This window comes from Pezoporus wallicus, unplaced genomic scaffold, assembly GCF_028554395.1.
Source record: "Pezoporus wallicus isolate ANWC-B61680 ecotype Strahan unplaced genomic scaffold, APGP_CSIRO_Pwel_v1 scaffold_6885, whole genome shotgun sequence".
Classification (NCBI taxonomy): Eukaryota; Metazoa; Chordata; class Aves; order Psittaciformes; family Psittacidae; genus Pezoporus; species Pezoporus wallicus.
In genome coordinates, this window is record NW_026638858.1 from 2,777,311 (window position 1) to 2,801,253 (window position 23,943).

The window sequence follows — 23,943 nt, forward strand, 5'->3', positions numbered from 1 at the left end:
AAAAGAATGTCCTTTTTTTTGCAGTTGTTCTTTGAATTGTAAAAGCATGCATGCACTTGATTTGTATCAGTAAACACTTTTTCTGGGCTAATATGAAATTTATACATGAGCCTCACTGTCAAACAATTGCACACATGCCTTCTAAGTGAGTTGCTTTGCTCCAACAGTTAACAAAATTATTCAGAAATTCCTACCCTTTATAATCAAGCAAACCAGTCCACTGATTATTGTAAGGCTGGGAATGAGAGAGTTAGGTTCAATTCGATGATCCTTTTGGGTCCCTTCCAACTTAAGATATTTTATGATTCTATGATTCTAAAATTCATTACTTCAGCACAAACATCTTGTTGGATTTTGTTTTTCCTGTTACCACCAGTACCCGCAGTACACCACTGTGATCGTCAGGTACACCCAGCATCTCTTTTATTGTTTAGAAGGAAATAGAATAAAAACAAGCAATGAAATTCACCTCCTCTGAATTCAGCTAAGTTGTCTACCCTGACTCTCAAAATATCCAGGGCTGAGAAACTGGTGACTCTTCCATCGCTCTTACTGTAGTCTTAGGCTGAGAAAAATCATGCCAGGAATGAGCTGTAGGACAGGTTAGTTAAAACAATCTGAGCCTGCAGAGGCATAATACAGATTGCCCTATTGCATCACAATGATGACCCAATAAGCATGGGACTCTCAGGTAAGAATGGAGAAAAGAATGTACCATTCAACTCCAATGCCTATTCAAAGTGAAAGATTCCCACAATTTTAAGATCAGTAACATCATAATGGAACAATACATATGAAAGGAACCTGATATCAGCCAAAATGATTATTATGAAAAAGAATTACATTAAAGATTACTTAGGGCTAAATAGCTGCAGCATTCCCCTCAGGACAATTCCCAAAAGCCCCCAGAGAGAGCTGCACTCTAAGAAAGGACTCACAGTCCTCATTTCTCTTTCAAGTCACAAAAGACCAAACTACTCAAGGAGCAGAAATATGTGCCTTCCCTGTGTATTCTGAAGGTATTGGTGTATCATTTTGATCCCTGTTCACATAAGATACTGTCATCAGTACAATTGGACATGCTAGCTGGGAGTCAATCATTTATAACACAAATCATAGTCATGTAAACAGTAGTGAGACTGAACATCAGTCTTTCACCTCACACATGCAGCTCAGAGTTTGATGTTGGCAAATAATAAAAACCACTGCCAAGATAAGGACTCACAGTACCGGTGCAAATACAGTAACTTCGTAGTGTATATGTTAACTATGTTTTCATGCTCCTGATGCAGTGCTCACTGTGCGGAAGGAAAACAGCACTTTGCTTTCCTACAGTGACCCACAGTCACAGCCAAAGTAGGTCCAGGACTGCTGGGGAGAAGAATACAAATGTGCTTCTGAGCTGAGTCCTGCCTCTCTGACTGAACTGCAGCTGTGTAAATGATTGCTGGTTCCCTTCTAAGGGAAATGAAGTGATGCGTGTGTTTATGGGTTTATAATGTGCAGTCTCTTCAGACAGGACTTTTCAAGGGCATCAGCTGTCTCTAGACTGTCTTGTAATAACCTTGGTTTATACACCACTATGGGATTAAAGATTAGCCACCTTGCCCCATTAACAGCATCACTGAAACAGGAGAAGATGTCCTCCTTGAAATGCAATTTATTCGACAAGCATTTAGAGCAAAATATTTAGCTAATTTCCATAACTGCATATAATACTAAAAGGAAAAAGAACAAGAGAGAAGTATGGTCATTTGAAGGTTACTCACAGCTGTTTTATAAGGAAAGCATTTGCTAGGGAAGCATTAAATGGGATTAATGGATAAATGGGAAGCATGAAATGTTTCTTTCAGTTTATGCTCATGTTCTCCTCTTTGGGCATTTTGTTTCCACACATCCACATTCATCTACATGCATGTATGTGAATTGGACTGTTTTATGCTCAGAGCAAACCAGTTCCACCTTCATTTCATGACTCCTTTTTTCATGGCAGCAAATGCATTTGTGTTCCATTTCACTGGCCTCAAAGGAATACCTATAGAAATGAGATTTGCACATCAGTCTGCTGCCTGTTGTTTTCCCAAACTGATCCATATTTGCTGCTCAAAAATGGAAGTACTTCTAAGGAGCAGAGGAACAAAATTTCCTATTTTTCTGATTATTCATGGCGTATTTTATCAGGATGCTATTAGCCATGCAGGGTCAGATCCTTTGATATCAATGGGGAAAATCCCAGTAACATTACTGGATTTTGGATCAGGTCCATTCTGGCAAGACAGAAAGGAGTAATTCATGCAGAAACCAGAGAGCAGGAAAAAACTCCAGTAAGCACAAGAGCTGTTAAAAACCACATAAGAATATGTGAAGCAAGTTGAATTTAGTTGATGTTTTTTCAAAGGGATCTATTTTCCTAAGATAAGGCGTTCAGGTCCCACTAAAGACATTGATAATGACTGACAGCACACCCAGTTTCTCTACCAGGCCCTTCTAAACAGCAGGAAGGGGACGAACAGCTGCAGCCCGTTGGCAACAAGAACACAGGAAGATCAGACATGGGGGCAGGCAGAGAAAGGTTTCCTACTTACACAGAATAGGTACTGCACGTCCCTTCACAAAAGGGCACTGGGACTGGAGCAGCTGATTTACAGTTGTTGTGGACGATATACTGCTCCTTCACATTGCGTTTGCATTTATGCGGCAGATCGATACCTGTGCAAGAACATACTTCTGTTAGACTTCTTCAGACTGGGAAGTGTATGTTTTGCAAGTTATGTGCTAGGAAATCAAGGGCAGATCAACCTACTAAAACTTTTTTGCAGTTCAAATGCATAACCAAAGAAGCAAATGAGGGTGCAAAGAGGCATTAACACAGTGTCCCCATTGGAAGAATGAGGCAGATTTTTAGCCTCAGCTGTGAGGTACAAAACTTCACTGCTGCTGTAACAGTCGAGTCTGTGGAAACTGCAGACTCTCAGTGCATACAGAAACAGGACTACAAGCAGGGGAGAACCTAATAGTGTTGGAATAGAGAATCAGTGATTTAATGCACTCACATGTCTTACAACAGCCATCTGAAGTCACATCAACTGTCCCCTGTATTGAAAGCAAACATGACCAGAATAGTTCAGAGGCACAAATTTCTAAGCAGTTAGTAGCAATCGTGAGAGTTCAGGCATATTCCCTCATCTCTAACCTATGCAGATTCTGCATCAGACCTGCTTGTACCAATTATATACAAAACTGCTTAAAAAAAAAACAAAAAAAAAACAACCCAAAAGCAAAGGCAGTGAATTTTCTTAAAACTGCCTATCCTCTCACAAGCCAGGTAAAATATCCTGTAACACATGCCTGACCTTATGCAGGTACTACTGAAGCCGGAGCAAAACCCCAAGCCCCAGGGAATGACAGCTGATCCTGGAATTGAACAGCCTGACCAAAACCTACCTCAAAGCTAATTCAGGTCAATGGCTGTCTTTGTCCCTGCTTTGGTTTTCAGATCAGCTGTGAAGCCCTACAACAGTTACTGGAAGCCACAAATTGCTGAAAGTCAGGGCATGAATTGCTCACTCATGTACCACTTACTTGCTTAGTGATGCACCAGTTACCAGCAGACATCGGTTTCCTCAGGGGCCCATTGTGAGTTACCTTTTTGCTCAACTGCATTTCTTAACACTGGTGTTTCTTAAGTGATGAAAAATCCCACCTTGCTATTGCCCCAGTAATCTTCTCTTTCAAGTTCTAGTGCTTATCCCACAACAGTAAAATATGTAGGTTGTTTGCAAACAGTTTTTCTTACTTCCATGGGACACTCCATTCAGGGATGAAAAAGGACATTTCTTTAAAACAAGGACAATCAGCTCAGAAAGATGAAGAAATACTGAAGTGTCTTATACAAAACAGAAAACTCCCAGACCAGCAGGGCTCATTGCAGAAGTCTTTTCTTCTGTCTGTAAAGTACTTACTGGGACACAGTTTGATTCTTCAAATGGTAAGCAGACCTTTACTGTGCTAGTCAAGGAAAACTGGCCCGCTGATTCAGTGCACGTGTACTGAGTACAGTTATCATATGGAGCTTTATAACTCTTTCCAACCTAAATAAAACCAGGAAAAAAAAACAAAACAAAACAAAACAAACCTAACCCAATATAGTATAACAATAAAAATAGAATAATGCAAAAATACTACAGTCAATGAACTGGCAGAAGCACAGGGTTTTTCATATCACTCTGAAAGTACAGAGGCATCTGGAATTATATCTGCAAATCAAGTATTAGATTCACTTACTACCAGCCCATGCAAAATCCCTTCTGTGGCCACTTAGGTGGAAAGAATTATCAGGGAATAAAAGATGAAATGAAAATGGAAAAGATGTAGAATGCAATAGCAACCAGAGAAGGGATAGCATGAAAGACAACAGTGACTGGTTGACACAGTGTCATTAACCCTTCACAGGAGTAGCAGGCTGTAATAGAATCAAAGAGCTAGCCTTGAGTCTCAGTCCATGTCTACACAACACTACACTACAGCATCTATGCCACTTTTTTGGTTTCTGCCTCAGCAAATTCAGAACTAGGGGTAGAACAATTATATCAGCTCATTCACACTATTTAACCCTGTATCTCCAAGACAAGATAATGACCCAGTTTCACAACAAAGCAGTATGATGTGAAGCCAGCTTATGCATCACTGCAGTATTACACAGTGTCACCATCCTCTCCAAATTCTTTCGGTTGCATATCAGAAGGAGGTAGGGTAACATGAATTCCATTCCTGCCAGAGATGCATAATTCTCAGCACAGCAGAGAGCAGCTGTATAACATCTACATTTACTTTGGATATACAGACATTTTTAAATCTTCCAGAGTTCTTCCTAGCCTCAAAATGTATGACACTGGTTCAAAAAATGCTGAGGTTTTTTTTATAATCTAGCCTTGTGTGCAGAGTAGGGAAATGCTTACCTCAATGGTCACATTGCCAAATGGAAAACTTGCCACACATGCCACTTGCTGGCACTGGCTGCAGCACTGACCATCCTCTTCCACACTGCGGAAACCCTGGGGGAATAAAGTTTGCATTTAGCCATGTTATCTGATGTCTTGTTCATGAAACACCTTTGGATCAAAGCCACAGTGGAGATGACAGAGAAAATGAGTCAACTTTCTGGTTTCATTTCTATTGTCTTTAGAAACCACTGTAAGTCTGACAATCAAAGCTGATAATTCTTTCTCTTATTGAATGGTGACTTCTGGGTACCTCTGTTACCATCAAGACCCTGTCTTTGTTATTCTGGCTAACATACAAGTCAGGCCAAATAAATTCATTCAGTGTATGATTACTGGCACAATCTACTACCAGTGCTTGGTCTGATACCAGTATCCACAAGAACTGCTGCTGTCAGACATGTGAAGATCATGCAACAATTATTCCCTCCCCTGCGTTTGAGGTATCTTGGTGGGTGTGGCTGGCTTCAGGATAAAGGATAATGGTTTTATCCATTTTTAGGACTGACAGTGGTCTGGCCTTATCTGGGCAAGAATGGAAGAGAAACCACTCTGCTTATATTCAGTAATAGACTGAACAGTTTGTGTGCAAACTCTTAGCTCACAGTACTGAGAAGTATCTGAAAATGTATAAACTATTGTGCAGTTTCTTTACAATCTTAATTTTTGAGATGACTGTGGGCAACACCAACAGAACTGCACAAACGTTGTCTTTCAGCAGTCAGTTTGCCCTTGCTCTCCCTCAGGGAATGTCTCCAAGGGTGGTCTTTTAAACATGCTAGACCAAAAATAACCAGCATCTTAAAAAGGACTTTACAAAAAAATCTAATAGATTGTATCCTTCTGTCTTTCAGTGGGGAAGCAGTTATTCTATGCCAGTTCTAGAGTACAACACCTCGACAGCAATTGACCATGGTTGAGCAGGCTGAGTGTGCAGCACTGACCTGCTGGCAGGTGGTTTGGCATTTCACTGGAACACACCGGATATGATTGGTCTGTGTTACAACATCCTGTTCATCTGTGCACACACAGTCCTCACAAGAGCTTTTAGGCACCATTGCCCCAGGCTGGAAATACAGAGAGAGGAGACAGGCCATGGCAAGAATTCAGTGGGTTCTAGAATAAACGTAACATCCCCAAGACTATCAAAACTGAATGTTATGCTTTTGATTTATTTTTGGAAGAACTTCCTGAAATTAATACCTCCAGATCCCTAAAACCTCACACTGCCAGTATCACAAAATGAACTGAAGGCTGACACTCCCAAGTGCATCAGTGGTGTTAAATAAATTATTACAATATCTCATAAATTCCATGCATCAATTTTCATTCATTTTGACCTAGTAGTTAATCTTACAATATCTAACGAAATTCAAAATTTGTATTCAATCACAATTCTGACTTACTGACTCTGAAATATAGGTAAAATCCCATTTAGTAAGCAAGATACTGGTCTCTAACATTACCTGCTCAGGAACAGTTACGATAGTACATACTGTCAGGGAAAAATTACAGGCATTCTAATCCTACTTTTTATGTGCCCGTGGACAAGAAAATTTCAGAAAATTCTTACTTAGGCAGCATTAACCTGTGGGAAGAAATGTCTGGAAGAAAACCTACCTTAAATTCAACTCCTTCAGAAACACATACACCTTTTGGTACTGCAAGAAAAAGGAAAATTTAAACGATGTGCTGGAATGATGTAAAGAGTTACTCTTCTTATCTGTGAATTGTGAGTGATTTAGAGGAGACATAGAACTGGACTTATTCAGTAGCCTTAGTATTCCACACAAAAGGGGAAAAATATTAATTAGTACATAGTGCTAATTGTTATTTGGAGCCCCACATGTAACATGTGTTCAGATGTTATGCATGAAGTGGAGTATAATTCTATATCCTGATATTTTCTATATGGGAAAATCTGTTTACCTCATGGGGTTTTACCCATACTTGAAATTAGTTGAGCTTTTCTTTATTGTTAACCACCTTACTGGTAGCAAAGCCAATGGGAAGCTGTGTCAGGCATGTGAATCTGGAATTATAATTTGTCAGCAGAGCTTCTGGATGGGTTCAATGTAGCTGACATTCAGTATCTGACCAATAACTTGCACTCACTGAATACTAGCTAAAGAGAACTTGCACTAGTTACTCCACCCACCTCCCTCCCCAAAAATCACCAGTTGTAAAAACTGGAAGGGGAAGGGAAGGGGAGAAGATACTGATTATGATTTTGACTCATTTAGAAAAAAATTGAGTAGTTCAATGAATAAGTAAAACCCTTTAAGGAAACATGGTACTTACTACAGGAGAAAATAGGACAGCAACCATCCTCAGATATAGCAACCACTGGCTGGAAGCCTAAGTCACATCCTGTTTTGTTGATAATGCAGGTTTTTATGTCACATTCTGCAATATACAACAGAGATAAAGTAAGCCGAAGCATTCCATCCAGCAGTGCTACTTGCACACAAAGCTTGAACATCTAAGGAATTGGGTAGAAATAGATGATTCTTGAACCACACATTTTTTGAGTTTGGGAGATGTCCAGATGAAGTATCTCTAAGCATGCTTTACTGTAAAGCTCTTCCCTGGACATATACTTCTGGCCCTTGTTCCCGCTTCTCTTCCCCCACTTGAGTTCTGTATTTCTGAAAAAATAAAAACCCTCACATCGAAAAAGTGACAGAGGAACAAATCGGGGTAAAGATAAATGAGTCAGAGGGTGATAAAAATGAAGAGGTGGTGGATGAGAGCAAAAGATGTAAAGGTTGGGACATGCAAGGCAAAGCACCCTGACGATGTCCACTGTTCCCTTCAAGGCATCCAAGAAACCTAATGGACCTCTGCCTGGTAGCATGAAGGGATGAGGAACAGAAAACCATCCCACCACCATTATCAGGATACCCTGTCCTGCATTCGTAGGTACTGAGAATGGCCAGGGTTAGGGACAGGTTGATGAGGAAGTCCTGCGCTGCAGTGGGCATTTGGGAGGATGCAAATGGAAAGGTGAGGGCAGAGATATATCAAGAACCACCACAGGAAGCCTTGGGGGAGTCTGAAAGATGAGAACATACACCCTTACTGGATGACTCTCTGTGCAAGAATCACCCTCTAATCTCATAAGTGAGAAGAGCCAGAGGATACTTTGAAGCACCTGCTCATCCCAATGATCTGTGGGGGATTTTCCAACATAAGTGTCTGATGGTTCATGGCACCAGTTTAGAATACAAGCCAGACCAGAAGAAGTCTCTTCTGATAGCAAGAACTCCTGACATGTAGATGGAAGAAATGACCTCTCCAGTGTGTTTATCTGAATTTGGTACCTGTGGGGTGCCAGATCTCACTTGCGGGTTGCTGCTAAAGGCAAATGAGACTACATTATGACATCTGAATTATCTACTCACCACAGACTGTAGCTGTGCAGCATGGGTCATCCAGACGTGTTTTAGTTTTGCGTACAAAGCCCTCTTTAGTGCAGTTGATGGGTGGAGATTTAGCACAAGGGCGGGGGAAGCAAGAGATGTTCAAGGTCTCTTCATCACAAGTACAGTATTGACAGTCATGCTCCCAAGCCTCTCTAGGCTGTGTAAACAATAGGGATAGTAGTTCAGAGAGGAAAAACTAGAAGCATTATATTAATGCTTCAAGACAATGAAGGGCTGAATTACCCTAGTTTATATTGTAGGAAAATCACAGTTCAGATTCCAGAGGAAGAAGAAGGGAACAGTATGAAAAGATGCTATTATCTGACAACCTTCCTTTGCAGTTATATGCGTTTCCAGAAGGGAAGTCTGGTAGTTTTACCAGGAAACAGTGATTCCCACAAACTGCTATTGCAGTTCGTTGCTTAGGATTAAAAGAAGAAACTCATGCAGTCATTTTTACAGGTCACATCACCCAGATACAGTATAAAGACAGTATTTTTCCTTTTTCTCACCTGCTTCACTGACCCGTCTTGTGCAGTGCAACCTATAAAATTAATTACAGATTACTTTTATGGTAACTGAACTGGGGAAAACAACAGAAGCAGGAGGACAGGAATGGAAGGAAGGACTTGAAATCTGAGAAACAGCCACAAAGAGAGATCCAGAATGCAAAGTCACAGGTTCTGTGCCCAAAACCATCCAAAGGTCCTCTTTCTTCTTCTGAAAGTTGCACTTCCTGCATAAGAGCAGGCAGAAACTGCCAATCTGAAACAATTTCAGCCTAGATCAGGTCAGTATCATGGTCTTCCCCTGTTCCCTCTGTACCCAGAACACCCCCCGTAAGGGAGGCAGAACTTCTAGTCAGGCTCTTACCCCTTCCCATTGCCCCATTTACATTATTTCTTACCACAGACAGAAATACAAATGCCATCATGATCATTCAGCAGAATTTTTCCATCAGGACAGTAGCATCCCTCAACAAACACTGGTGTGTTATTTTGGGAGGGAAGGGTTTTTCTAATGACTCCTCTGTAAAATTAGAATATAAACAGGAATGAATGAGAGGTAGAAATGTGTCCCAGGGCAATCAGACACCTAATTCCCAGGGGAATGTGAACTTCCAACCTTCCTCTTCAATTTTCAAGATACGGACTTGAAAAATTGCCATAGGAAATGACCCACCTGCTGAAGCAAGTGTCTCTTTTTGCTTCTCCACATGGCTTGTATACCTGATCCTGAACACAGCTGGCCTCTGTGGAGCATTACAGCATACAAGTTAGAAAGCTCAGACCTACGTGTATTCTTTGTTGCACAAGGGATGAACTGCACAGAGTAACGCAGCCTTCCCCATGGGTTCTCGCAGCCCAGGCTCCTGCCCAGGGACGGGGTCCCCTTCAGCTTCAGCAAGAGGGGATCGATGTACTCAGCAAGCTGCTTGCGACAGTACTATTAGGGTTTACCCCTGAATCACTGGGTGCCCCTGAGCAGGGTAAAGCACTGAGGGAAAAGCTGCGTGCTGTCACCTAGTGACGGAGTTACAGGTAACACACAGGGCTCCTCAGCTGAGCTGCTCGGGAGAAAGAGCATGACCCTATTTCCCACTTGTTTTGTGCCAGTTCTGGACTGGAACAACCTCTTTGACTTGTTCCTGCTTTTTCTCAGGTCCAGAGCAGCTCAGGAAGGATTGAAGACTGATGATGTGGAGGAACACAAACGGGTGTGTAGGTGAGGAAAGAACAGACCAGGGCTGTTTCACCACCAGCAGGTCTTTCCAGGCTTACCACACTCTCCATTCGCCTGCCTCCTCCAGTCCACACAGACCCCGTGGAGCCCACACAATGCTGCATACGTCTGCATGCTCTGGCACTCGGAGCTGGGGTACTGTTCCGAGCATCCGCTGGCCACACACGCCTCGTAGTAGGGCTGTGGGTGGACCACGCTGTGGCACTCTGTCAAGTTCCTGTGCAAAGCAAGGAGACATGGCATTTCACTTTCTTGGGCTACTTCCAAGGAAGAATTCAACTCACAACCAAACTTCTCCCACCCCAGAGGCCTCAGGGTAAAGATGCAGCTACAAATTGCTCTAATAGGCAGTACACCCACACAGCTTAATTAAGAGTGAGCTTTATCTCCCATTCTTTACAATGCTTTGAAAGGAAGCAATTTTATGTTGAGCTAGTACTTGCAAAGGGAAGTCTTCTGCACAGTTCACAGCCATTATTCTATATGCTGACAGTTTTATGCCAGCATGTTTGACAATCCTGGTTTGAACCATGGATTTATTTAAAGAACAGACACACACATTTACTTACTATATTCTGACTGAGTTCCTTTTTATCCAAAGCTTTGAGATACGGAATTATAACTACTTCCTGGTTGGCTCCTCCAGAAATGACAGGCAGGGGGTGTGCCAAGCAGCAGGCACTATTAAGAGAGGACTGATTTTGATGGTACAGCTGAAAAGTGTCTGCCAAACTCAGGAACATTCACACATAATTTTACTGCTCAGTTTTCCAAGGTATGCTAGCTTCATATTTTCATCATTTCTTATAAGCAGTTCACCTAATGCAATGTAGTGAAGCACAAAATTATCTTGTGGGCTTATTTTTTCTGGCACTTTTGCAAGATGTCTTACCAGATGATTTTACACAGATTGGAAGGCTCACAGTGCTGATGATCAATTTCAGCTGGTTCTGAAACACCTGGATTACAGTATCTGTTGGTAGGACCTGGGACTTTCCAATCTAATGCCATCTCTTTGAAGGAATTGATAACTTCACCATTCCTCTTCATAGCATCATCAAATTTCTGGTTGGTACAGGTACCTGGTAGCAATGTAAAAGCAAAGTGAAAGCTCGAGGACAGCTGATGTTGATGAATCTGCTTTTAGAGAAAACCTGGAGGGAAGTTCTCCTTCTTGTGGGAAGGTAGCAACATGTGGGGTCCTATCTGAGTTCACAAGAATCACTTGTGGGAAAGAAGGCTGGAAGAAATAGTTTGCCAGTTACTCATGAAAACCAGAGTTGATGTCTTGGTTGATGCCTTTCTCCTGATGCCAAAGCGACTGAGATGTTTTTATCTAGCACAGAACTCTCCAGATTTTGTACATTCACATATTAAATAGATCTGATCAAGAAGAAAGGCTTAGAAAGAGCCTATCTCCATCCACCAACAGGCTGTGAAAAGAATGAAAGTGACTTAAAACTCTGTCTTTTGACACTGTCTTTCCACCAAATAGAAATACATCTATTAAAATTAGGGAGAAATAGAAATCAGTGAATTTGCAAGCATTTAGAGATGTTTACAAGGGCATGAGGGAAAGAAGTAGAAAAATTTATTGCATTCATTACTGGCAGTTGATGAGGACACTCACCACACAGTCCCATGGTACTGTTGTAAAACTTTCCGAAAGGCAGTTTTATGTAAAATGCAAGTCGACTGTAGGAGACATAAACTTCTAATTCAGGAATTTCTACTATGACATAGAGGCCGGAACTGGTTATCCTGATACCATTCTTGGAAATGTCTGGAACAATTTTCTTATCATTAAACAAAACCTAAAAAGAAGAGAAACAAAAGTCTGTATGGACACCCTTCTGTTGAGTAAGGTATGAGGTTTGTGCAACTGGAAAGTAGAGCAGCACAGGTTCATACTTCAGGTGAACCAAAAGAAGTCTGTCAAAGGCAATCATTTAAGCAGTTCTCTATGATTCCTTTTTAATATGTAGTAATTTCTTTTTTATTATTCATGTCAGTGTCCTGGGTTCAGCAGTAGCAGTCATTTTTCTCCTTCTTAGTAGCTGGTGCAGTGCTGTGGTGTTGACTTTCAGCCTGAGAACAATGCTAATAACACCGATGTTTTTAGTTGTTGCTCAGTAATGTTTACTCCAACCAAGGACTTTCTGAGTCTCATGCTCTGCCAGGGAGGAGGGGAAGCCGGGAGGAAGCAGAGACAGGACACCTGACCCAAACTAGCCCAAATGGTATTCCATAACACAGCACGTCATGCCCAGGGATGTAGAACTGAGGACAGTTACCCGAAAGGCATACACTGCTCGGCTGGGCTGGGTATCGGTCGGCGGGTGGTGAGTGGTTGTATTCTCTTCCCTTGTTATTTCCTTTATCATTATTATTATTGGTGGCAGCAGCAGTGATCTGTGTTATACCTTAGTTACTGGACTGTTCTTATCTCAACCCGTGGGAGTTACATTCTTTCGATTCTCCACCCCATGCCTCCAGGAGGCGGGGGGCGGAAGAGGGGGCAGTGAGCAAGCGGCTGCATGGTTCTGGGCTGCTGGCTGGGCTTGAACCACGACAGTCAGGAAGAAAAACACAACTTTCAATCATGTGATATTTTCCTAAGTTTTTAGCATATACAAATTTTTCTTGACACCAAGGAAAAAATAGAGAGAGAAAGCAATGTAATTACATTTCCTACTCACTGCATTTTTACAAGTTTCATTCTTTGCTATGACAGGTCATTTGGCAGTACAGTAATACAACTACAGCAAAATAACACTGAGAATTAATTTTTCATAATACTTTACCAAGTTTGTTTCTTTTCCATATTCCATTGCTTGTGTCAGAACAACAACAGAGTTAGAGTGAAAAATGAGAAGGGACATTGAACAAATTGCTCCATCAATGGCACTGCAGTAGTAGTTGTCTATATGAATCCAGAAGTTGTGAGTGTCAGGATGAGTTGACTTCACAAGCACATAGGTGCAGTTTTCTTTAAAATGATAATACGTTCCATCAAAAGTCACATAATGCTCATTTCCCCATCCACTGCAAATACCTGAAAGACAGAGTGATAGGCTTTAAGCTAGGTTTCTGATCTTCCTGTAAGTACAAGCTGGTTTTAACCCTTTTACTTGTTTTCAGTGAGAGCTGAAATAACCAGTTTGGTAAAGAAAAATTAGCCTAGCAATGACGCTGTTATGTGCTCTTAAAAGCAAATGCATTAAATAGGACTTCTTTTCAATTATATCCTGATGAATTAATATGAACATAATACAGGTGCTGATCACATAGACATCTTTCTTATGACCAAACTGAACATAACATAAATTTCCAGATTTCTCCTGCTGCAGTACTTACACTGACACTCAAAGACTTCACAGCAACCAGTTTCATCATAGTGTTTTGTGAATGGGAAACCACTGACACAGAGTTTCAGTTGCTGAGGTGGGCAAATCACGCTGGACAGTTTAATATTGTTTCCTTCTCCCAGGCAAGTCGCAATCTGGCAGTTTCCGAAGTTCCATGTTTCATTAAACTATTGATGGATTGAAAAAGGAGAGGCACATAACAAAGCAATGTAACAAAGTCTTTAAAATCAACAGAGTTGATTGTCTAATGTGGCATTATTCACTATCATCTATTCTTTCTCTGGAAACCAGGCAATATGAAACATATAGCAATCAACAGAGCCTTGATACCTACTTCTGTTCTACAATATTTTGTATAGGACTCAGTATTAAGGGCCTGACCTCATTTCTGATGACGGGACACTGCCAGGTGTGCTTTCCTAGCCTTTGTTCATCTTAGGTAACTCTATCCACTTATGATCACTTAGATGTTTCAGGTGAACAGAATAATCTTTAATTTATTCCCTCAGTAATTTGAGGGTTTCTGGTACACTTCTAAATCATATAATTCAGCCACACCTGCAGACCAGCTGTAATAGTGTTACTATCATCAGAGGATAACACTAAATTCTGGCCGCAGGCAATGTGGTAGCTAAAGAAACACATATTCTTTCATTCTCTCACCTTTCTGGGGGGAATCAGCCCAAGACAATCGCTCACAAGAGTCCCTGTTGAAGCAGCAACTTGGCTTGGTGCACTGGGAGCAGGTGCTAGTGGACAGGCTTCAAAGTTTGGATCACAGGTCTTGATGGCCTCAGTATGACCACTTTTACACTCTGCCCAAATTAATTCAATCTGACATGACGCATTGCAAATGGAGTAAGCGCAATGACCTGATACATTCACTGGCAGAGAAACATTTTCTCCTGCAAGACCAAACCAAAAGTTAGTGCTGGACTATGCATGAAACTGGTACCTCTCAAGGCCTATGCATCACAGACCAGCCACATATTCAGCCCTGTATTTAGCTATCTGTTCTGCATGTACCCAGTGGCCATGTTCAGATGTGACTGCAACTCCTTGAATTCAGGGACTGAATCAGAGCTCAATTCATCCAAACAGCAAAGGCTGAGGGAGAGCCACAGACAGCTAATCTAAAATTCTGCTCTTAAGTACGTCAGTGGGAATTGAAAATGAGTACAAGAAGAGAGAATATCAAGTATATCACTAAGTGCATCTGGTCTTCACAAAGACCAGGAGATAGGTGGTTCAGTAGCTACGAAGAGATGAAGAGTCTTCCCTCGTCTGGTTTTGGAATATGACTGTGGATTACAAGCACATGTTCAGCAGTTTAGGATTTAGGGCTTGTGTAAGCTTCCTCATATCAGGGAGATCCAAACCAGGACAAAGTCATAAGATATAGGAGAGTTGTTAGTTACAGCTCAAAGATGTAACAAGATGTGGTAATGTGTAACTGCAAAAGGTTGAATGAGCACTTGCTGAAGCACTTTTATCTAACAGTACATCTTCCCACACCAGTGGTGCAGAAAAAAAAATTGGTTTCTCACCCATTTGTATCAATTGTCCATTGTCATTGCAGAAGCAGGGAGTGGCTACCATTGACGATGGAGGTGTAGATGTTACACGTTGCATTTGTGCTTCTGCAGGAAATGAGCACAATATTAAAATCCTTTGCTACTCTACTTTAAGCCCTATGGCATTTATTACATTCTCTACAAACACAAAAAGGGGAACAAAAAATAATTTTTATACCGCCACCACATTCTCTACATGTACACACTACGAACGTCATCTCTGTATTTATATATATTTATTACACTGTGTACTACTAGAATAATACACACACACATTTCCTCTTGTAGTTATTTTTTTTTAATCTATATAGAACACAGTAAACCACCCTCCTACCATTGCTTATTAATTCCAATTTAGGATTTCTTTGAACTTTCTAAACCTGCAGGATGTCACCTGACTTTGGAGAAGTGATTTTGCTTTTTAATGCTTTGTTGCAAAGAATCTTTTCATTTAAATACAGACAGATCATTTTGACATTCTACTATGCCACCTACACTCTGCTTTCAATAGTCCTTCCTTTCCTAGCTATTACTGCACTATAATTCTTATTTCAGTTAACACATTTAGTAAATACCAAACACATGGGTGTGTATCTTTAGCTCTTCCACTTGAGTGGAAAGCCTAACTTTCAATTTTCTTTGTTCCCTTTGTATAATTTGCTACTAGGATCATACACAATTTTTATGCTATAATAATGCATCAAAATTCTGCCTTTATTTCTTTTTACTTCCTATTTTCTGTTCATTCACATCCCCTTCACCCTGCAACTTCTCTTTTGAGAGGGGAGTAAAACACCAGGCAACTTTATTTTCTTGCTTCAGAGAGTATTTGAGACTGACTTATTCCAATGCAGAAAACAGTACAATAAAAAATAGTGTGATAAAGAAGGAGTAAAACAAGGTTTAGAAGTAAGAAATATTGAGACTGAGAGTTGAGAGTGTCAACTGTGGTATGCCATAGGTTATTGTAAAAGCTGTACTGAAAAATGGCTGAATCTCCCTATTCTCTGTTTACCCCATTGACAGTAAAAATCTATAAAAATTACACTTTTGGTCTCCACTATGAGACCCACAAGTTTTGACCCCTCATTCCTTAACCTTCAACTGCCTTAAATTCTTTGACATGCAGTAGGAGTGTGTTTCCAAGAAGAAGGAAACTTATTACCATTACAGACTTCCAGAAAATCACCACCAAACATCTTACAAATCTAGTACCTTGTGCTGGTGTAGATGGTGTTCTGCAAGGGATGAATGTTTTAATGATCTCCCCATTAGGGCCACAGACAGCATCACCACACTTGGTCCCATATGCTTGGCTGTATACAGTTTCATTTAAGGCGTAGGTCTTTCCATTGTAGCAGCAAAGGCATTCTGAGGCATCAAAAAGAGCAAATGCTGCGGTAACAGGGGACACTTGTAATATAAACACAACTGAAAAGAAAAACAAACTCTGGATTTACTCTTCTGTAGCTAATATCAAGCATGAATTAGCTGGCTGAAATAAAAATCTCAGTTTCTGCTTGAGAAGTTGCACTGGGAGTCTACCTCATTTACTTAAAATAGGTCAGATTTTCATGGTTGCTGGTGTTTCTTGAAGTCAGCCTGCATAGAGGAACTACTGGCTAGTAAAAGCATTAGAACTGACACTGTCCTTACCCAGCATGGAACTCAGGTGCATTTCCCCTTGGCAGGGAATGTGACTGGGACTACTGCCCTGATGAGTGATAAAATACTGGCTCAGAAGATGCTACACAGCTATTTCTATCCACTAATGAGGAATATGTGGTGATAATTTAAATAAATGAGAAACTCCTCAGGTTTTGGAGAATATGCATTCAGGAACCAAAGGGAATATATCTATTACTGTAACAAAATCAGTAAAATTGAAGATGTGCTGTCTCCTGGGAAGATGTGGGAATGAACTGATTACATACCTTAAGCAAGTGTGTCCTTTAAGCACACAAATATGTCTCTTATGAGATAGCTGTCTAGGCTTATTATGAAATTAGTGGACAGGAAACAGCTACATGGACTTCTACAAGATTTGACCCACCTAAAAATGCTCATTAAAACAGTGACTATAAATGGCCTGCTTCAGACTGCTTTCTGTCTGTCTTCACTGACTACCAAAGAAGTATAAACATGGAGAAGTCGCATTTACCTGGGTGAGATGTATCCCACATTTCATGCCTCTCTCCTTTCTCTCTATTATTAACCTTCAGACAGTTTTTCAAATTAAAGGTTGCATTTGGCTTATTAAAGTATATCTGTACTGCTGTGCATCCACCTACTGAACTAGCTAGCTAGAGTCCTATTACCAGTACGCCTGCGGTAGCATGTGGTGTTGGGTTTTTCCAGTCCTATACTGGAATACACTATTCCATACTGTTCTTTTCTATACCTATACTCGGTGAATAGTGAGGGTGGTGAAAAGTTACCTTTGGAGTCTTCAGTACACAGTTTCTGTTCAGGATCACTGAAGATAAAGAGAAAAGAAGACTTGGTTTATTGACTTGAATAACAATGTCTGCAACAGTATCTGGTTTTACATAAAAGCCTGCTCCTGTGGGATTTAATGACAATTGCCACTGTCTGTGAACATAAACTAAACATTGCTTAGCTTGTTCTTTTCAGGGCTGTTTTCCCTCTCTCACCGTCAATGACCTACCATGACGTGCAGCTGGGGAGGGAGACACACTCCCTGCTCTCCTCATCAAAATATGGCTTATCAGGACTGCACTCTGGGTAACAGCCTGAAAGGTTAAAGTAAACAAAGCATTCTTAGTCTGCTTTACATAGATCCAGGGAAAACACATAAATACCTCTATCAGATGCAGATTTGATCCCAAAATTAATGTAATCCCAGTACAGATGTTCTTTATACTACAATTATTTTTCCACATCTTCTTTTTCCCTCTCTCCCAAAAGTTTTGTTTGTCAACAGATAATTATTCTTTGCAAAATTAGATTGAATGACCTTTTATCTGTCACCAGATTTAAAGGCAACAGACAAATTATGCTACAACTTGCACCATCACATGGGGAATTACCCAGGTAAATGAGTTTCTGGGGCAAATGAGATAGTCTTTCAGTAACCTTGATGCTTAAGACATTTAAAACGAGACTACTAGCTTCAACTTCCATAAACTTCATGAAAGTAAAACAAGAATTACCTTCTAAACTGTACAGCAAGTTCCCACATTTCCCTTGTGGGTTCCTGCAAGTCTTTAGACAAGGGGCTCCACAGGGTTTATAGAACCACTCATGTTTGTCAGGTGGATTGTAATAATCACAGAACACAGCTGGAATAGACGAATAAAAAATCTGTAAGTCTCAGACACCAAACAGGGGTTATTTTCTAAATCTTGTAAACAAGAGCTTGTTAAGTCATGTGTGCACAGTGATGTAAAAATTCTGCTCTTCTATATCTCCCATGTGCATGAGTGCACAGAGCACTGCTTTTCTGTGAGCGTTTTCAGTGCAACACTTACGGCAAATGGCAGGAGTTCTCCAGTTGATACAGACACCAGCTCTGCTACAGCTTCTTGAATAAGCAGCAACTGAGGTACAAAAGCACTCACAGTCTCCCACACTGTCACAGCCACAGAAGTCAGAAATACAAGATTCATAATACGGTATTGGGTTCACCTATCAAAACACCAACACATCTATTACCACAGAGTACCTGCTCCACTGCATTAATGAGAGAATTTTCACCACCCACTGGCAGTTTCTTTGTCAGAACCAGGCTGTTTGTAACAACCTGAGATCATCATGAAGGAGACATGACATCTTATACAGGTAGTTTTCTGTTCTGTTCTTCCAATTCAGGTAGAATTGGACTCTAAATCTTCTAATTCTCATGTGTGTAATACAAGCATTTATGCTTAAAATGTTTTCCAGCGTGATTTCTGCAGGACTGACCTACCTTGCTTTGGCTTAGCACAACTATATAGGGTGTACACTCTCCAGCTGAGTGATAGTGATTAATTATTAAATATTTCCACTGAACTTCACATCTCTTGTGTTTTAACCTGTACCAGCATTAACTAACCAAGGAAAATTAGCCATGTTTGCTTTTAAAATGGCTTATTAAACTGCACTGAAGCTTTGTACAGACATTGTCATTAAGAATTAGTAGCCTTGTTTCTGTTTAGATTAATTCAAGTTGTGTCTAAAATAAACCAAATAATCTCTCTAAGTAATTTGAATAAACTTTCCCAAGGATCCCCATATAAACAGTCCTATGCTAACGTATCTCCGGACTTTACAAACTGATACCTAAGTTTTTACTTCTGGTGGCCGACTATTATTCTCATAGCAGCCTTCCAGTATCTCAAGGGGGCCTATAGGGATGCTGGGGATGGACCCTTCATTAGGGACTGTAGTGACAGGACAAGGGGTAACGGGTTAAAACTTAAACAGGGGAAGTTTAGATTGGATATAAGGGAGGAAATTCTTTCCTGTTACGGTGGTGAGGCACTGGAATGGGCTGCCCAGGGAGGTTGTGAATACTCCATCCCTGGCAGTGTTCAAGGCCAGGTTGGACAGAGCCTTGGGTGAGATGGTTTAGTGTGAGGTGTCCCTGCCCATGGCAGGGGGATTGGAACTAGATGATCTTAAGGTTCTTTCCAACCCTAACTATTCTATGATTTTGATTCTATGATACTATGATTCTATGATTCTTATTGTCTTCAGTTGCTCAAAACAGGCACTGTTGTTTCCTCAATATTGTGCAACAGGATTCAACTGGCATAGCCGTAAAGTGAGGTTTTGAAAGAGGTAATCCTTATACACAACGATGCTGTGTAATAGCCTTTAATAGTAAAAATTTGTGTGCAAATGTGTTTTATAATAGCAACAAATACCTAATATTTCTGAACAAATACTAAGGGTGATAGAACAGGATTACCTTACTGTGACAGGCTTCAAAGATGTTACTCTTAATGATGCTGCAGTGCTTTTGTCCCAGAGCAGTCTTGAAAGGCTGATCAGCACACAGGTCCGTCATGTTGACATTTGAGCAGGTACTTGTTATTTTCCAGCTGTTTCCAAACTCCTGGATACTCATCTCCATGGACTGCCCTCTAGTTGTGAAGTCATTTCTTGAGCGGCCATCAAAGTCCCCACAAAGGCCACAGACTTTTCCCTGGGTAATTTGTGTAGGCACAGTAAATACTTTGGTTATTTTGTGTTCAGCCCACTGTTTGACAGAAATAAACAACAGAGCAGGCTAAGGCAAAATAGCTGCAAATCTCTAAACAGCCATCACAATGAGGCTTAGAAAAAGCTGGACTTCAAATGACGAAATCAATCTGTTAGCCCTCCAATACGGCAAAAAGTCTGTCTCCTAGCTCCAAATATTCTGGAGCTCTTCATACTAACTGAACAATGAAATAAAACAACACACAAGACATGGCCTGATTGATTCTTCTTGACCACCAAACCAAACACTTTTCCAAGCCCTGCTTTTCAAACTGGAGTTTCAAGTGCTTTGAATTCTCCATTCTTTGAGTTTGAAAGCATAACTGTCTGTCCATCCCATACCTACCTGGAAAGATGGTGCCACGTGAACAACAACAGTAGTCTTCTGGTCCCACATGAAGTTCATCCCTTGATTTGTTTCAATCACAATATAACCTCCTCTGAGATCCACTTGGTAATTCTTCTCAGCTCCTGGATCAGTGGCTATCTCTTGAATTCTTCCTTCCAAGAGCCTTATTTCACTGCTCTATAAGGAACAGAGAAACTGCATGGAAGGAAGTCCAATAGAAATCTTTGTGGAACAGCACTGGTATTCTGCGTCTTGTCCTTCATTTTACTTTTCTTTAGCCTTTACACTATATCTTGATCTATTGCCAGACATGTGAGCCGTAAGGAAGACCCACTGAGTTCAGTCTTACCTCAACAGGTAAGTCTTACCTCACAGCCACAGAAATTGTCCTCATTCTAGATGAAATCTATTCTGCTGGAACAGCAGCTCCTGAGTGCACGGGTAATGGGGCATGTTAGTACACCCCTTGTCACGCCGCTTTGTTTCACTATCCTCTCACCTCCTACTATGGGAGAAATCTTTTTTGTGTACACTTTGGGGAAACACTAAGCCTGAGCTGGACAGAAGAAGAAATTCTTTCCTCTGTAGTTACATCTGCCATGTGCTCAAACCACGGTACAGAAACATGCTTCTCTAAAACCTTTACCATTTCTCCTATACTGATAATGTCGCAGATGCAAATACACCCACACACACATGCACAAACATGGAGTGCAGTTGACTTCCTCCATCTGTCCCCTCACCTGTAGAAGTGTCCATCCCTGTTAACAGCAAACAACTAAACATTTCCCAGCTTTCCTGCCTCTACTTTTTGGCTGTTTGACTTCCATATGGATACAATACTAACTGCTACAAAATAAAGACGACAGCTCCTCACTTATAAGCAGTTCTAGACAAACCTCAAAAATTAGTGTGATCTTTAGGGAGCAGATGGAGAGTGACTTCCCACAGGCGTTGTTCTGAATTACAATTCGGAAGGTGCCAGCATCCTTGTTATTGGGGCAAAAATCCTTAGAAAGATAGATAACTTGTATTAGATCTTTTCACGCAACCAGGCTACTCTTAAGCATTTTCAGGAACTCTAAATGAATGACATTTGAATCTGACTTCTGCTATTTTGCCACTTCTATTCACCAAACTCTTGGCATTTTAGAAGAATCTGGTGGCAGTTGAACTGGTGTTGGGCTCATACTTGACCAGGAACTTCAAGAGAAAAAACAAGAAAAAATTGAGCTTTTCATAGCACAAATCCTGCACAATCAAAAAGGGGCTTCATTTTTTCCTTAAAATTAGCAAAACCAACTGTAATTTGGGAATGACAAAATGTCTCAAGGGGTACTGTTTCATTACGTGCAATTGTTATACATGAGGCTCACATATTAACCTTACGTGTTTCTGTCACAACAAAAGCACTGTCAGTCTTGAATGGCTGAGAGAAGCACTTAGCTTTTCAACTCCACACCAATTTCTTTCCATTACAGGTGCTGGAATTACATAAGGAAAGGTCTGTCCGGTCGAGGAATTAATCGTTTAGGATCCCAGAGTGCCCTCTTGTGTCACTTCTGAGGGTTAATTGCTTTGCTCTAGGTGCAAGAGGAGGGGAGTAGGCTCTGCTCATCAGTATTGACTATTTTGCATGGGGTAGCCCTTTAATTAATCAGACTGAACTCTACAGTGTAAGCTTTGAAAAGCATAATGATAGGAAAGTGAAAAAAATCGATACCTGAGCTAGGATATAGTCACAGTCTCCCAGGAAATCAAACTTCTCCCCATCAAAGCTCATGTAATGTCCATTTCCATACACAGTGCAGGTTCCTTTGCAGGGATTGTCTGTGCAGTTCCACTCCCTTTTGTTGCAGGTGCTGGGAGGTTAAATGCAAAGAATCACTATCTTTGATTTTTCCTCAAAACCCAAAGAGGGGCAGAGTAATTCATAGGTTTGTCTTCTGCAGTACTTCAAAGAAAGCAGTCATCTCTCATTCTTCCAGGTTTACCCTCACAGATGTTTTGAGACCATGCCATGAGATGGTTTACTAATCAGAAAGTTCACGTTTAGTACCAAGACATGTATGAACTTTGTCAATTTTTATTTATTTTTTTCCTTCAAGTATCATTAAATCATTAAGTCCTGGCAGCAGACAGTGGGATTTATGACATAAGTTCAAGGTGAAGAACTGAATATTTCAGCTATTTCTGAATATTAATCTGTGAGGCATCATGTGGTCAGTTCTGTTCCTCACTGCAGAGGTGTGAACCAATATTATCCCTGTCTTCCTTTGTGTGTTGTGTCTGGCTGAGATGAAGTTAATTTTCCCCCAAGCAGACCTCACAGTGCTGTGCTTTGTACTGGTAGCTAGAAAGGTGTTGACGACACACCAGTGTTTTGGCTACTGCTGAGCAGTGTGCACACAGTATCAAGGCTGTCCCTCCAACTCACAAGTAGGCTGTAGGGTGGGCAAGATTTGGGAGGGGACATCGCCAGGACAGCTGACCCAAACTGACCAAAGGGATGTTCTGTACCATATGGCATATGCTCAGCAATAAAAGCTAAGAGAAAGGAGGAATGGGGACATTTATTATTACATTTATATTCTAGAGCAATCACTTTGTGTACTGAAGCCCTTCCCTGATAAGAAGTAGGGAATAAATCTGAGAGTTTTTTGCTTTCCCACAGCCTTTGCTTTTTCTTTATTAAATCGCCTTTATTTTGACCGATGACGTTTTTTCTATCTTATTTTCTTTCCCCCATCCTGCTGAGGAGGGGAGTAATAGAGCAGCTTGTTAGGCACCTGGCGTCCGGCTGTCAGACCTTGACAAACTTCCCCTCCAGTTCATGGTGACCACAGACAGAAAATCTTTATTGCTATACCCTTGACACAGAGACTGTGATTTTTTTCCCATGTGTGTCCTGTTCTCATAAGAAAACAAAGCCCTAACTGCAAAAAAACCCTCTTAATGGCCTCTGTGACTGCTTATCAGGGTTTGGCTTCACATGCTAAACTTGATTGCTTGTACCACGGTGATCAGACCAAAATGTTTCTGACACATTTTCTGTACGGTTTCTTGGCAGGACTATACAGTGTCATCCTCACTAAATAATGGGTAAGGATTAAAATCATTTTACCCACCATGATCAGTAATAGCAATGAAGTCTGTGGTAGAGTTATACCAGCAATTGGAGCAACTACAGCATTAATTTATCTTGAGAACTCTGCACTTGGAAGCACTGCAAGTCACAAGAAGATCATTGTAAATCCTCCCTCCTCCAAATTCAGTTCT

General features: G+C 40.9%; 1 protein-coding gene across 4 annotated transcripts in view; it reads right to left on the reverse strand.

Annotated features, from left to right (window-relative positions):
• Positions 1-1,842: 1,842 nt before the first annotated feature.
• Positions 1,843-23,943, reverse strand: part of LOC130601074 (mucin-5B) — a 45,814-nt gene continuing 23,713 nt past the window's right edge. For 3 of the 4 annotated variants that reach the window (XM_057412905.1, XM_057412908.1, XM_057412909.1), the window contains 28 exons: positions 22,388-22,526; positions 21,564-21,674; positions 20,662-20,841; positions 20,023-20,259; positions 18,602-18,758; positions 18,284-18,412; positions 17,779-17,863; positions 17,549-17,586; positions 16,326-16,481; positions 15,084-15,176; positions 14,200-14,441; positions 13,526-13,703; positions 12,973-13,223; positions 11,799-11,982; positions 11,061-11,250; positions 10,207-10,385; positions 9,608-9,677; positions 9,333-9,454; positions 8,938-8,969; positions 8,405-8,582; positions 7,302-7,406; positions 6,621-6,661; positions 5,945-6,067; positions 4,959-5,054; positions 3,963-4,091; positions 3,054-3,093; positions 2,586-2,709; positions 1,843-2,035 (listed from right to left, as the gene is read on the reverse strand). In XM_057412905.1, coding sequence (XP_057268888.1) covers positions 1,861-2,035; positions 2,586-2,709; positions 3,054-3,093; positions 3,963-4,091; positions 4,959-5,054; positions 5,945-6,067; positions 6,621-6,661; positions 7,302-7,406; positions 8,405-8,582; positions 8,938-8,969; positions 9,333-9,454; positions 9,608-9,677; positions 10,207-10,385; positions 11,061-11,250; positions 11,799-11,982; positions 12,973-13,223; positions 13,526-13,703; positions 14,200-14,441; positions 15,084-15,176; positions 16,326-16,481; positions 17,549-17,586; positions 17,779-17,863; positions 18,284-18,412; positions 18,602-18,758; positions 20,023-20,259; positions 20,662-20,841; positions 21,564-21,674; positions 22,388-22,526 — 3,784 coding nt within the window. In that variant the 3' untranslated portion in view covers positions 1,843-1,860. Of the gene's footprint in view, positions 2,036-2,585; positions 2,710-3,053; positions 3,094-3,962; positions 4,092-4,958; positions 5,055-5,379; positions 5,526-5,944; positions 6,068-6,620; positions 6,662-7,301; positions 7,407-8,404; positions 8,583-8,937; positions 8,970-9,332; positions 9,455-9,607; positions 9,678-10,206; positions 10,386-11,060; positions 11,251-11,798; positions 11,983-12,972; positions 13,224-13,525; positions 13,704-14,199; positions 14,442-15,083; positions 15,177-16,325; positions 16,482-17,548; positions 17,587-17,778; positions 17,864-18,283; positions 18,413-18,601; positions 18,759-20,022; positions 20,260-20,661; positions 20,842-21,563; positions 21,675-22,387; positions 22,527-23,943 lie in introns of those variants that run through there. The other variant, XM_057412907.1, reaches the window with a different exon arrangement.